Source organism: Dipodomys merriami, unplaced genomic scaffold (assembly GCF_024711535.1).
Source record: "Dipodomys merriami isolate MVZ:Mamm:240054 unplaced genomic scaffold, mDipMer1.0.p SCAF_36, whole genome shotgun sequence".
NCBI lineage: Eukaryota > Metazoa > Chordata > Mammalia > Rodentia > Heteromyidae > Dipodomys > Dipodomys merriami.
In genome coordinates, this window is record NW_027205159.1 from 4,481,592 (window position 1) to 4,495,280 (window position 13,689).

General features: G+C 40.4%; 1 protein-coding gene across 1 annotated transcript in view; it reads left to right on the forward strand.

Annotated features, from left to right (window-relative positions):
- Positions 1 to 3,049: 3,049 nt before the first annotated feature.
- The window catches only part of Slc9a2 (solute carrier family 9 member A2), a 115,411-nt gene continuing 104,771 nt past the window's right edge, over positions 3,050 to 13,689 (forward strand). The window contains exon 1 of the mRNA XM_069988611.1: positions 3,050 to 3,570. Within this exon, the coding sequence (XP_069844712.1) occupies positions 3,273 to 3,570 (298 nt within the window). The 5' untranslated portion in view covers positions 3,050 to 3,272. The remainder of the gene's footprint in view (positions 3,571 to 13,689) is intronic.

The following is a 13,689-nucleotide window of genomic DNA, read 5'->3' on the forward strand; positions in this document are numbered from 1 at the left end:
CTGCCCACTCCATGGTGGCCGGGAAGCGAAAGGCAGACAGTAGTACCAAGATCCCCAAATCCTCATCAAGGGCACACTCCTGTTCCTCATTCCTCCTACTAGGCCCCCTCTTCATAAAGGTTACACCACCTCCCAACAGGGCCTCAGACCTGTGACATGTCTTTAGCACATGAACCTTGGGAGAGGTTTTAAGATTGTAAGGGGGGCATAATTCAACTCTATTTACTTTAGAAGAGAGAATTGTTTTAAACTAAACTTTTCACCTTCCATTTACAAGCCTAAACCAAAGGGCATGTTTCCAAATGTAAGGAAAGGCGGATAACCTTTAACTATAATAAACATGGAGTTACAAAGTTACAGCAATTGCAGAACCTGCAATCTCTAGTTACTATAGATGTTAGAATCCCAGAAATGTAGATTTATTGGTCATCTTGTTTATGATGCATAATCTTTCTTAAGAGTTTCTTCTGACTCAAACTCCAACCAGCAACTTTCTAGATGTACATGTCCTGTTATTTTTTTTCCTCACTCAACTTATACAACTGGCCTGATTTTCTGTCAGTAAAATTTTATGCTGCTATAACCTTTTGAACAGTCCCTAAAATATTCTCCACTGTTCTACTTCAAAAATAATCTGCCATTTAAGGGCACCTGGTCCTGGGTTAGAGGGTGGAATGAGACCTGCATTAGCAAGGGCAGGCCTGGGTGTGGTATTCCTTTCAGAGCCTTAGTTGATTTGTTACCTTGGGAAGTCTGTTTAAAGTATTCATGCATTTATATCTCTTCACTTATAAAATGGATACAAAAATGTCTATCTCTTTTGTTTGATAAAAATCATTGAGTGATAATTTTAAAAAAATTAAAATAATACAAGTAAACTAACCATGACCTACTTCCCCATGCAGAGATATACCAATAAGAAAGGAAAATACATCCTTACTTATAGTTCTTTTCTCACAAGAGAACCTTAAGAATATAATTTAAATAAAAATCCCCAGTGAGGGGCTGGGAAGGTGGCTCAGTGGTAGAGCGCTTGCTTTGCATGCATGAGGCCCTGGGTTCAATTCCTCAGCATCACATGAGCAGAAAAAGCCAGAAGTGGCGCTGTGGCTCAAGTGGTAGAGTGCTAGCCTTGAGCTGAAGAGCTGAGGGACAGCGCCCAGGCCCCCCCCCCAAAAAAAATCCCCAGTGAAAAGGGGAGGTGGGCTCTGAAGTTTAGATAGCCCACTGATTCTTTTTATGTGGGGGAGGGGTAATGGTAGCGGGGCTTTAACTTAGGACCTAGGTGCTGTCCCTTATATTTGTTGCTCAAGAAGCTACCATTTGAGCCACAGGTCTATCTCAGGATTTTTGGCAATTAATCAGAGATAAGAATGTCATGGACATTTTTTTCCCTCAGTTGGCTTTGAACCAAAATCCTCAGATCTCAGCTTCTTGTGTAGCTAGGATATCAGGTGTGAGTCACTGGTACCAGGATAGCGATTCTTTTTAAGTCAAATAGAATTCAATTCTATCCCACATTTGAAAAGCTGACATTTTAAACAATATTAACTAACATTCTGTGCCTTCTTTGAGTGTCATTCTAATTTCCTGCTTGACTTTTAGGGCTGAAAGGTGACGAAATTATTTAAAAATTTTACTCAGGAAGATTTTACTTAAAACAAATAATATTTGCTCATGTCTTACAGGTTTTCTGTTGGAACGTTGAAAAAGTTTGTCCCAAACGTTGAACTCTGTGTGTGTGTGTGTGTGTGTGTGTGTGTGTGTGTGTGTGTGTGTGTGTGTGTGTGTTTACAATAGGGAAGCCACACAGAAAACAGAGAAGCAAGTTATTTTATTTCAGAGATATCAGAGGGAAAAACAGTTCTACTTAATTGAGTGGCAACTGGTCAGGTCTTTTTGTATTTCTTTCCGTTTCTGGTGGTAAGGATGCCAGGCCAGTAAGATTACAACCAGTGAAGTATGCAACATCCTTGGAGAAGGTTTTGGTGCGCAGGAGGAGAAGACGGTTGGCACTGGGGAGATAAAGCTCTTTTAGATCCGGGAGGATCGCGTTCCCTTCGTTCTCCTTTCCAAACCACAGCCTGTCCTGTAATTAGCAGAGCAGAGCAAGTGGATCTGAGCTCAGCAAATCACTGGTTTTCCATGAAATGATTATATTTCTGATGCCCTCGGACATGTTCACCTCTAAGCTTAAAAAGAGAGATGTTTTTTCTTTTTCCGTGAGCTGGAGCATGGAGAGTTGAAGTGGGGTGGACAGTGTTACAATGAGCCAGATCAGGACTCCTTGGGAGCCTGGGAACGCTGCGTTCTGACGGAGGGGGGGGGGGACGGAGGGGGGGGGGCGCTTCTTTGGCGCGCCCAAGACATCTCGCATTGCAATTGCAGTGTGTGCCAAGGGGGTGCACAACATGGCTCTCCCAAACTTTCTGAACACCCAGCCACACTGTCCCACCTCCGCAGTGCCCCGAATTGGGGGTGATGGCACCCCTATTCCAGCATGCCTGAGGTCTCGTGGATTGAAGCCGCGCGGCGCCTCCTGGCGTGCCCAGTGCACCAGGGAGTCTCCTTGCAGAAAGCTGCAGGGTGGCTGGGGGGGGTGGGGGGGAGGGAAGGGCGCGACGCGTGGGTCGCGCCGGTCCCTTCTTTGGACAGACGCCCGACTCGGCCTCCGGGGCGGGGACAGCTCCGGTCACCGTGCGCGCCGCGCCGCGAGTCCACCCACAGCTGGTCGGCTCCGGGAGCGGGGGAGGGGGTGGCAGGTCTGGGCACACGGTGTGGGCGAGAAGGGAACACAGCCATCGCCCCCGCGGCCTCTCAGGCCCGGGGTGGCCCGCGGGCTCCAGCAGGTGCGCGGTGCCCAGGTCGTTTCCCGGTCCCCGCCCGCCTGCCCGCCCGCCCGCAGCCCGGGCGCCGCGCCCGCCCCGCCCCCGCCCCCCCGTCCCCGCCCGCCCGCGGGCCGCCCCGGGCAGGGCCTGCAGCTGCGGCCCGCGAGCCGCTTGGACCCGGCATGGGCGGGCGGCGGGCCGCTGAGGGCGGCTAAGAGCAGCGCAGGGGCCGCGCAGTGGCCTCCCGTGGCTGCGCGTGCCTTTCCCCACCGCCAGCCCTGCGCTGCGGAGACCCAGCCCCGCTGCCTGCGGAGATCCCGCCCCGGTGACTTGTGCTGTCTGGCTCGTCGCAGGGGCCAAGCTGGTGGCGCTGTCCCAGCGCGATGCGCTGAGGACGCACAGGGCCAGGCTGCCGGCTCCTTGTCTGCGCCCAGAGCAGACCCCATGGAACCCGTGGGTACCGGGAGGAGCCTACGGGCGTCGCTTCCGCGGCTGATGTTGCTGCTGCTGCTGCTGCTCCTGCAGGTGGCGGGGCCGGCAGGCACCCTGGCGGAGACTCTGCTGGACGCGCCAAGGGCCGGGGGCACCAGCTCCAACCCACCCAGCCCCGCCAGCGTGGTGGCCCCGGGAACTACGCCGTTCGAGGAAAGTCGGCTGCCTGTCTTCACCCTGGACTACCCTCACGTGCAAATCCCCTTTGAGATCACGCTGTGGATCCTCCTGGCTTCTCTGGCCAAGATTGGTAAGCGAGCTTGGACCCACGGGTTGGGGTTGGGGACGTCTGGTGAGTTGATCTCCCTACCGATCGTACCCACTTCATTCGGGACCAAGACGGGGCTACCCAACAGCTTCTGCCAGTTACTAAGATTCTTGAGATGACATTATTTCATCCTTTGACTTGTAAGTGGGGCATGGCCTTGAAATGCTCCCCAAAGGATGAGACAATAGAAGCTTAGCATTTGCTACTGACTTTTGCATCGAACGCCAAGATTGACAGCTCTCTGCCCAAGTTCAGAAAAAATACATTTGCAGAGGGAGAAAGTCTGGAGGCTGAGGAGTACCTCTCAGGGACAAGCCAGCAGGGAAGCTAAAATCCAAAACCCCTTGTGCTGCAGGGAAAAGTTCCTGGGGGTGTGGCAGGGCCCCTGGCTTGCCCCTGATTAATCCAGTGCATGGTAGAGGACCAAGGGCATCCCAGTGCCAGCACTGCAACAGGAGTACCCTGTCTCCCCTGTCTCTTGGGTTGTCACTCTCCAGGAAGCATTTGCTCTAGCGGTGACTCAGGCAAGTGAGGAAGGTATTCAAGTTTAAAAGTAATAAACCCACTTCCAACACTAGCATTAAAAAAAAAGGTCTGTGCTGGTTTTTTTTTCTTTTTTCAGAATTAGCATATACTAATTGGACAGTTTTATGGTGATGTTTCTATATAAGGATATAATGGATTGTGACTAAATTCACTCCCCAATTACTCTTCCCTGTCTCCCCTCTTTCCCTTGTTCTTTTTAAAGTGAATTTCATGATGCTGTTTTCATACATGTAATACATATGAGAGAAGTTTATCGTATTTACCCCAGAGCATGCTTTCCTTTTTTCCCTTCCCTCTCTCATTGGTCATCATCCACTGTTCCCCAGCAGGACATCTTCAACTCTTATTTAAAAAGCAGAAAACTTGGGTGGTATTTTCTCCATTGCTTTTCTCCTCCCTGATCTTATATGTGATGATCATGGAGCTTTATTTTACTTTTAGTTTACAATAGTAAGTTTAATTTTTTTTAATGCGTTAACTACTATGTGGTGTTCAAAAAAAAGTTACAGTTAAGCTCAGAAGAATGTATGTTGCAGACATTCACCTTGTGAAGTGAGGCAGTTTTCTGTAAAGGAGGAAAAGACACATTGCCTGTCATTCAAGAGGGATGTATTGATCAGTGGGAGGGGCATCTGTGATACGCTCACAGGAAAGAACCAAGTGGGCCTTGAAGTTCAGAAAACATGATAGGTTGTCCTAGGGGAGACAGGGATCTCCTCCTGAAGAGAAGAAGTGTGTAAGCTAGCTTTTCAAGGATGACCAAGATCTGGACAGTTGGAGATGACAGGGGACAATGTTACAGAGAGGAATGAACAAAGACTTGAATTACAGGCGGGGGAGGGGGGGTTACAAAACAGGTGGAAATGGTTATTTTTAAGAAGGGGAGGTAAGCATAAGTCACACGTCCCTGCCTGATTAAATTAATTAGATCATATTGGAGAACAAAGGAGCACCATGCTGTTTAATGACTTCAAAGTCTGTAATTGTCTGGCTTTGGCATGGTGCTGTCTGTTGAGTGTTTTAATTGCCCGCTGAGCAGTGATAGATGGATTTCCCCATCTATCAAGCAGATGCATAAAGCTGTGGCCTCCAACAATAAACTTGGATGTGGTGTTTTCATGTGTTCTCAACCACAGTATCCCTGGTGTGTAGGGAGTATAGACCTTCATATTTTCATCTGAGAGAGGTAGTAATTGAAATGTGAGAGTTAACCAAAGATTGGGAGCTAAATGAATTATTCTGTCTCCTGTCATACTTTCTGTCTGTCACTCCAGGGTTGTTCTGGTACCCACTTTCTATTATTGTATCTCTGTTGCTCTTTCTCTTCCTACTCTTTCTTGTGTTCTTCACTTCTGATTATTTTAATCAGATTAATTACACTAATTACAGCCGCTAGTAGGCACTTAAGTTCATTATCCCTCATTTTCACAGCCTCCATCCTGGGTAGGTATGACGGTCCTGTTTTGTATAGGAGGACACCAAGATGTGGAGAGGTGAATTTACTGGTGGGTGGTGAACCAGAGCCAGGCCTGTCTGATGTCTCTCTTATCTTTGTGTCTGCCCTGAAGGCTTGTTCCTTTGTGAGCATAAATGGGAATAGTTATGTTCAACATTCTAGGACACTGCAAGAAGAGAGCAGGACAGAGTTGTCATCTTTAGTGGCAATGATCCTGACACGGGAGTGGGAGTGGCCCTATAGCTGGTCTTGGTGTTCCAATCTCTTTTCCACTGCCATGGGCCAACTCTCTCTTTCTGTTTCAGTCTCAGCCATTTTCAAGAGTACTATTTGAAGATGGCCTTTGTGTACCTGTTCTCTTTCTCCTGGGGATATTCTATCCATTTTTGAATTGTATTTTGGGCATGGACATTCTATCCATTTTTGAATTCATCGCAGGTATATTTACCCACCTATTAGGAGCTTTCTTAGCCTGGATGTATTTAAGTTCCCTGTGTTTGACAGTGGAAATCATTCCTATTGAACTCACATCCTTTCTTGAATTCTGGGCCTCTGGTTACCATCTCTCTGTCATTTTCCTTCTTACATCTGAGTAGTGCAGAGATGATAACATAGATGTTCATGATTGCCATCTAGACAGGGGTCTGAGTGGCCCATTGCAGATGCTCAGAGGTAATTTGAAGGGTATAGATCATGGGGCAAAAAGTATAGTGTTAGAGTCTCAAGAAACTTGTACTTGGTCATTCACTACACTCTTCTTTTTCCTTTTGCTGTGGTAGTAGAATTTAAACTCAGGGACTTGAACTTGCCAGATGAGTACTTTCCCACTGAAGCCATTACACTTTCTTTTTGCTTTTAGTTTGTTTTGTTACATAGGTCTCTTACTTTTGCTCAGGTTAGCTTAAGACTGCAATCCTCTTACCACCATCCTAGTAGTTGGGATTACAGGCACATACCTGTTATTTTCACAATCCAACTCTTTTCTTGCTTCTTCAGCTGGTTCCTGGAGGAACCCTGCAAATGTCAGAAATTGCCAACCATTTATTCTAATTCCACCCCCACTAAGGGCTTCAAATATCTTAGATTTGAGCAAGATTGCCCTGGTGCTACAAGATACTCTCATGGATGATTAAACAGAGATGAAGTCATTGAAGTTCTTTTGCCTCAGAAAAAACTCGTTTAGGGAGTAAATGTCCTAAATTCCTTAAATTTGGGAAGGAGGATGAGTGGAACTTTGTAAGAAAATGTGAAGCTACGAGGAAACCCAAATGCCAAACCATGTAGAGTGCTATGAGTTCACTGGGGGTGCTTTTATTCAAGTACCTGGTGTTCCTGAACTTACCTGTCCCAGAGAACATGGAGAAACTTGGCCAGTGATTAATCTATACAAGGATGAACAGGTTGCCCAAAGTGGAAGCTCCCAATAACATTTGTAGGAGGTTTAAATAATGTCTGATGGTGAATTATAACAATTTGCTAGATTGCAACACATTGTAACCTTAGAAATATTACACTTAGAAAGTAGGAAACAAAGCATTGAAAAATTCAGCTTTACTTCCCATTGTTTTATATGATTATCAGAGGATATTAACTTATTAATCATTCTGTTTTTTAAAGCAGTTCTGGAGTTATACAACTTCCTGAAGGGATGGTGATGATGTAATGATGATATACACGTGTATGTGAAGTACTTTAACAAAACAAATAATAGAACATAGTAAATTTAGTACATCTTGGAAAAGCTTTAAAGGTTTTGGCAAGAAACATTTCCTAGTTTGTTTTTTCCTTGGGTCCCCACACATGTGAGCTCTTATTATTCTTTCACTTTGAATATTTATATTTTGAGCAGTGACTGGATTTTTTTATCGTTACAAATGTACACATGTTGCCTGATAAATCCTGTGTTCAGGGATGGAATTTGACAGTCTGGAATAATAGGTAGTTAATGAATTAAGATGAGAAAAATTTCCTGGTGTATTTGAAAACTACTCTGACTTCTTTTCCTATAAATTCAGCCAGTGGGGTTGGTTCTCACCTGAGTAAACTTGTCTGAGAATTCTAGCTCAGCTCAGAGTTCAGGGTTCACTGAGTCCTTGCCCTTTGAAACCATAGAGCTCCCTTCTTCATCCTGAATTTCCACCTGTGCCCCTTTTAGTTCCTTGAGGTCTTGATCTATTTTCCTCTCTTCCTAGGCACACTGATAACCTTGTCCTGTTCCTTTCCTTTGTCTCTAAAGCTGGAATTGTCCACTTCTCCTCATCCTGCTCTCTGTAAAATAAATTGCATTCTTACTATTTTAGGGGAAAGGCAGAAAACAATTTGGCCGATGAAGATGTCTCCTCTGGTCTCCAGGTTGTCTTGCAAGTGAAATATGAAACTCAAGAATTACATATCTCTCCAACTAACCAAGATTGTGATCTCTGAAAATACTTTTCCTGTGTTTTGTTTGGTTCTCTTGTTTAGTTCTATTTGACTTACCTGAAGCCCTTGGTTAGGGGATGAAGCTCCAGTTCTTCACTCATTATTTGAACCACATTCACTTTCAAAAGGCTTCCAGTGTCAGATGCCCCTGGTGGCACGTGCTGGGTCTTCATCAGATTAAAAGAAAAGTTTATATTCCATTCTCTCACCAGGACTCCCTTCCACTCACCCATAAATTTTCTGTTTTCTTTCTGAAGGATGACTTTAAGACCTTTCCCATTTCTTTCTAAAACTAACTCAGGCAGATTCTGAAATTTTGTCATTATGCTGTACTGAAGAAATATTTTTTGCTTGTTAGAATAATGGAAGATATTTTTCATCAATTAAAAGTGTTACTGTTTATCAACTTTAATAAGGAGAATAGCATTTATCATTAATGAGATGCATAATTTCATATGGAATATTTTATGTCTTAGAACTCTAAAGGATTAAAATTAATTTAATAATAAAAATAAAGCTCTAAAAATTTATAAAAATTATTTTATGTAAAACTGTTTGTTCCGCATAGGGTTGTAAAAACTTGCCTATGAAACTGAGTAAACTAGATGGTTTGGAATAAATAGCTAGATTTTTGAAAACTGATTCAATTGTTTTATTAATTTAGAGTTCTGTTTGATTTTTGCTTATTTACTTGGGTCATTTTAATGATGTACATCTTTATTTCCTAGAGTTTTTACATGTATCAGAAGAAATATTTTATTATTTTAAAGATCTTCAGTTTATCTGCATAAATTTTCTTTGATAATATTTTTATTCTTTTTTAAAAAAATTTTTGACACTACCAGGCTTTGAACTCAGGGCCTGACACTTGCTAGGATGATGCTCTCCTGCTCGAACCATATTCCCAGGTTTTTTACTTCAGTTATTTTTCAGATAGGATTTCATGTTTTTACTTGGAGCTTGCCTTGGACCAAATCCTTCTACACATACCTCCAACATAGCTGTAATGATAGCTATGAACAGCTACTGCCTGGCTTATTTGGTCAACTGTGATCATGATCTTTACCTCCCAATTAGCTGTGACTATATACCAGATCCTGCCCCAATATTTTTATTCTTGTCTTTGTGTGTGTGTGTGTGTGAGAGAGAGAGAGAGAGAGAGAGAGAGAGAGAGAGAGCCAATCCTGGTGCTTGAACTCAGGGCCTGGGCACTGTCTCTGAGCCTCTTTATGCTCAAGGTTAGCACTCTGTCACTTGACCCACAGCGTTGCTTCTGGCTTTTTGAGTAGTTTATTGAAGGTAAGAGTCTCATAGGGACTTTTCTGCCCTGGCTGGCTTTGAATATCATCAGATCTCAGCCTCCTGAGTAACTAGGATTACAGGCACAAGCCTGGCTAGTCTTGTCTTTCTTGATTAAACTTCTCAGAAGTTAATATATCTTGCATCTAAAAAATATAGCTTTCAGCTGGGCACTGGTGGCTTATACCTATAATCCTAGTTACTAAGAAGGCTGAGATCTGAGGTTACTGATTTAAAGCCAGCCCAGGGGGCAAAGGACTTGAGACTCTTATGTCCAATTAACCACCAGAAAACCAGAAGTGGTGCTGTGGCTCAAAGTGGTACAACACCAGTCTTGAGTGAATGCATTCAGGGACAGACCCCAAGCCCTGAGTTCAAGTCCCATGACAGACAAGAAAGAAAGAGAGAATGAAAGAGAGAATGAAAGAGAGAAAGAAAGAAAGAAAGAAAGAGAAAATTAGTTTTCAGTTGACTTCTAATATAATGGTTTCTGTCCCTACCATTTTACTCATACTTTATTTGGTTTATTTAATTCTTCAGTTGAAAATCACTAGTTGCTGAATTTTATTTTCTAATATGTTGATTTCCACTGCACTTACAAGACTAATTAGTTCCTTCAAGCTACTAATCGTAATTATAATTTCAACAGTTTTGTTTGTGGTATACTATGTTCTTTTGAACTTGAGTTCCAAAAGCAACATGTACTTATGCTGAAATGATATCAGTCTTATTTAAATGTACAAAATTGCTTCAATAATTTACTTGTTATGGTTTCTAGTAAGACATTTTATTTTCACATTTTCTCCAAACTATGGGTGTTTTTGTGTGCTCATTAATTTCAAAGCCAATGATGTGCTCTATACTTAAAACTAAGTGACAACAAACACAACCTTGATACTAAAAAGTTAAGTAAGTTAACCTTTATTGCAGATAATAATAATGCATATAGTACAGACATAAAATTTCAGTAAAATGGCTTTTCACATATGTTGTATATCATTTTGGCTATTCAATAACAAACTACAGCTGTTCAGAAAGGAGAACTTAAAATGAAGCATCACTGAGAAATCCAGAATAACTGCTTGGCAGATCTCATCTGAGCCATGAAATTAAAGTCCATAAAATCAATTTGATCCTTATAAAATAAATGAGTCATGAGCTAAAATAGGATTATTAAGTAAAATTCTTAAAGAGAAATTCTCATGACACAAATAGATCTTTCCTCGAAGAATAGCAGTAGTGTGTATTAACCCTTGCTACTCAGGAGGCTGAGAGCTGAGGATCTTGGTTCTAAGCAGACTGGGACAGAAATGTCTATTATATGCTTATTTTCAATTAACCACTAAAAAGCTGAAAGTTCAGATATGGCTCAAGTGATAAAGTACCAACCTGAAGCAAAAGAAGTAAGGGACAGTGTGTAGGCCCTGAGGTCAAGCTCCAAAACTGGCACAAAAAAATAATAAAATCTAGAAATATACCTATTTTTGTCCTATTTTTGTCCCATTATGTACATCTTTTATATAGAGTTTTCACTGTCATTTAGTTATCAATATTTTAAAGTTTCTTCATGATCTCTTATTCTTTCTCAGTAATTACTTGAAGTTTTATGTTTTTGTTGATGAACACGTGAGATTTGTGGTTATAAATTTTATACATATCTTATTACATTTGGGCTGGATAAGTTTGATATTAATTTTTAGTATTGATTGGGAAATCCTTTGTAGCTTAATGTGTGACTTTTTAAGCTACATTTCTATATTAGCTTGAAAAGAATATTAACCTGTGGGTGAGGATTTTGTGCATGTATATATGCATATTGGTGAACACATACATGGAAATAAGTTTCTAATTATGATGTTAACATCTTCAATATTATTCCTGGGCTTTGAAAACTTTATCTGTCAGTTTCTGGGCTATATAGCATCAACTATTAGGGCTATGATAGTAATTATTTATACTTTTGACAATTTCTCTTAGACCTGATTTGATGCTGTGTTCTTCAGCCTATACTGATTTAATATATTGTCATGTGTTTGGAATGAGTTCTTCCTTTGATTCTATTCTTGTGCCAGCAAATAGATATTTTTATATTATTATTGCTGTAGATCTGGAGTTTTACATACATTCTCTTATCTGTGTTTCCCACATCCGTGTTTTCCATATTTATCATCTTTGGTACCTTTGGCAACAAATCAATTGCATTATTATTTTTTTATTGTGAAAATACCATACAGAGGGGTTACAATTACATGAGCAAGGTAATGAGTACATTGTTTTTATCAAGCATTATTGCCTCCTCCTTTGTTTCCCTTCCCATCTCTCCTATCTCCACCCACCCCCGCCCCCAACCAAAATTTGTAAAGTTCCTTTTTGATATAACGTCTTGTACATCTCATTGTTGCAATGGGTCCACCTGTGTTATTAAGATGTTTCATTAGATGATATACTTGATTTTTTATTTTTAAATTTTGCTTTTTATTATAACTTTATTGTCCTTAAGTACTTGTAAAAAAGAGGTTTCAACTCAACATGCTCAGTTTATAAGTTTGTTTTGAAATCACTTCATTTCTAAAACAGAAATGCAATGTTATTTATTGTGAGTAATGATTTACCTGCACTTACTTTGTACTCACTTTACTGTGCTTGATATCTTTATTTTTTTCTTGTAATATTTTGGCTATTCTTTTTCTTATTTTAAGCCATTATTTTATCTTTTAGATTTCTACTCTGCATGAGGTTATTCTTCAATTATTATTAGTACCTGATATGGTGGTAGCCAAGTCAAAATGCTTAGAGTTACTCCCCATGTATAGTTTTCTGTCTACTTATTTGGGTTGATTTGAGGAATATAACTTGAACTCTCTGGTCTTAGCTCCTTTAGTGGTAAAATGAGTGTCGTAAAATGTCATACATAAACTATTTTGAGAAATAAACTGGTTACTATATGTAATGTGTTAACATAATTTCCTGGAGCATAACATTTGCTGTTTTTATTATTGTTATTATCCTCTTCTTGAATCATTTGAACTTTATTCATTTTAAGTGCCTTTTTCAAAATTATAATTTATTTTACCTGTAATTTTTATTTAGTTTGTCTTTATCTTCTTAAATTAGATTTTATTTATTATAAATAATGTTTATGTTGATTTGCAAACATGTTGCATACTTTTTTCCTCCTAGATTGTCCCACTTTGACTGAAGTATATTTTTAGAGGGTCCTTTAGGAAGAGCCTTCGTGTTTAGTTTTAGCTGAAATGTCTTTATTTTGCTTATACCTTTGAGTGAAATTATAACCTGGTAATTCCTGGCTGGAGTGCTTTTTAATTCCATGTGGGTAGATGTTTTTATGCTTTTCCTCTTGTTTTCTTACTCTATTTCTTACTGATTTCATTATTTATTTATCCTACTCACCATATATCTCTCAATATTTCTCTAATCTGTAGGAACCTACTCATTAGATTTTTTTAATCTTAATTATATTTTTATTTAAGTTTTCTGGTACATTTTCAAGTCTCTTTGCATTTTGTTCATTCTGTTCTACTTAATTACAATTACTCAATTACTACTGACTTAATTTTCATTACTTCATTTTAAACTCTATTCATCTTGTAGTCCTTTTCTGAGTTCTAGTTTTCAGGGGGCTGTTCTTATACTCATTATATCTCTGACTTTCCCTTTTGGCTATTTATGTCTCACATAGGATGTAGTTGTATAGTGAGCTTAGTCACACCACACAATGTTTATTTGGTTGAGCCTGTTTTCCTTAAGTTATAAATTGTTCTTATAAAACATTTTGAATGCTTTCATACCTGGAATCAACAGCTTCAGAATTCCATTTTTTTGTACTAGTTTCTTAGTTTGACTTTACTATATGTGTTAAGTATTATTATACCCATATGTAGCACTAACCTGGAGTTTTATACTTCACAAGTGAATTTATCCCTGGCCCAAAGCCATAAAGATTTGGCTTGTTTCCTTTCCTTTTTTTTCCTGGCTACAGGCATCTCCTTTTTTACCCTATTTATTTATTTAGGACAAAGTAGTTCTTTGAGACTCAGGAATTTATGCAAGAGTTCTTCCTTTAGCAGTCTGAAATCAGATTTCTTGTTCTCATGGAGGTGTTAAAATGTCTAATCCTAAGACATGGGACATGCAGCTATATTGGAAGTTGCCTGGCTCCGGGTGGTTTGAAATCCTCCTGATGTCACTCAGTTTGATTTCTTTATTTCTGGTATGGTAGACATGCTCCTTTATTTTGAATTTGGCTAATATTAATGTATATTTGCAAAGAGAAGAGACTCTGTGTGTCTACATTATTCACTATCTCAGTAATACTTTTCATGTCACATTTTAAAGAGTTACTTCTATCACAATGACTT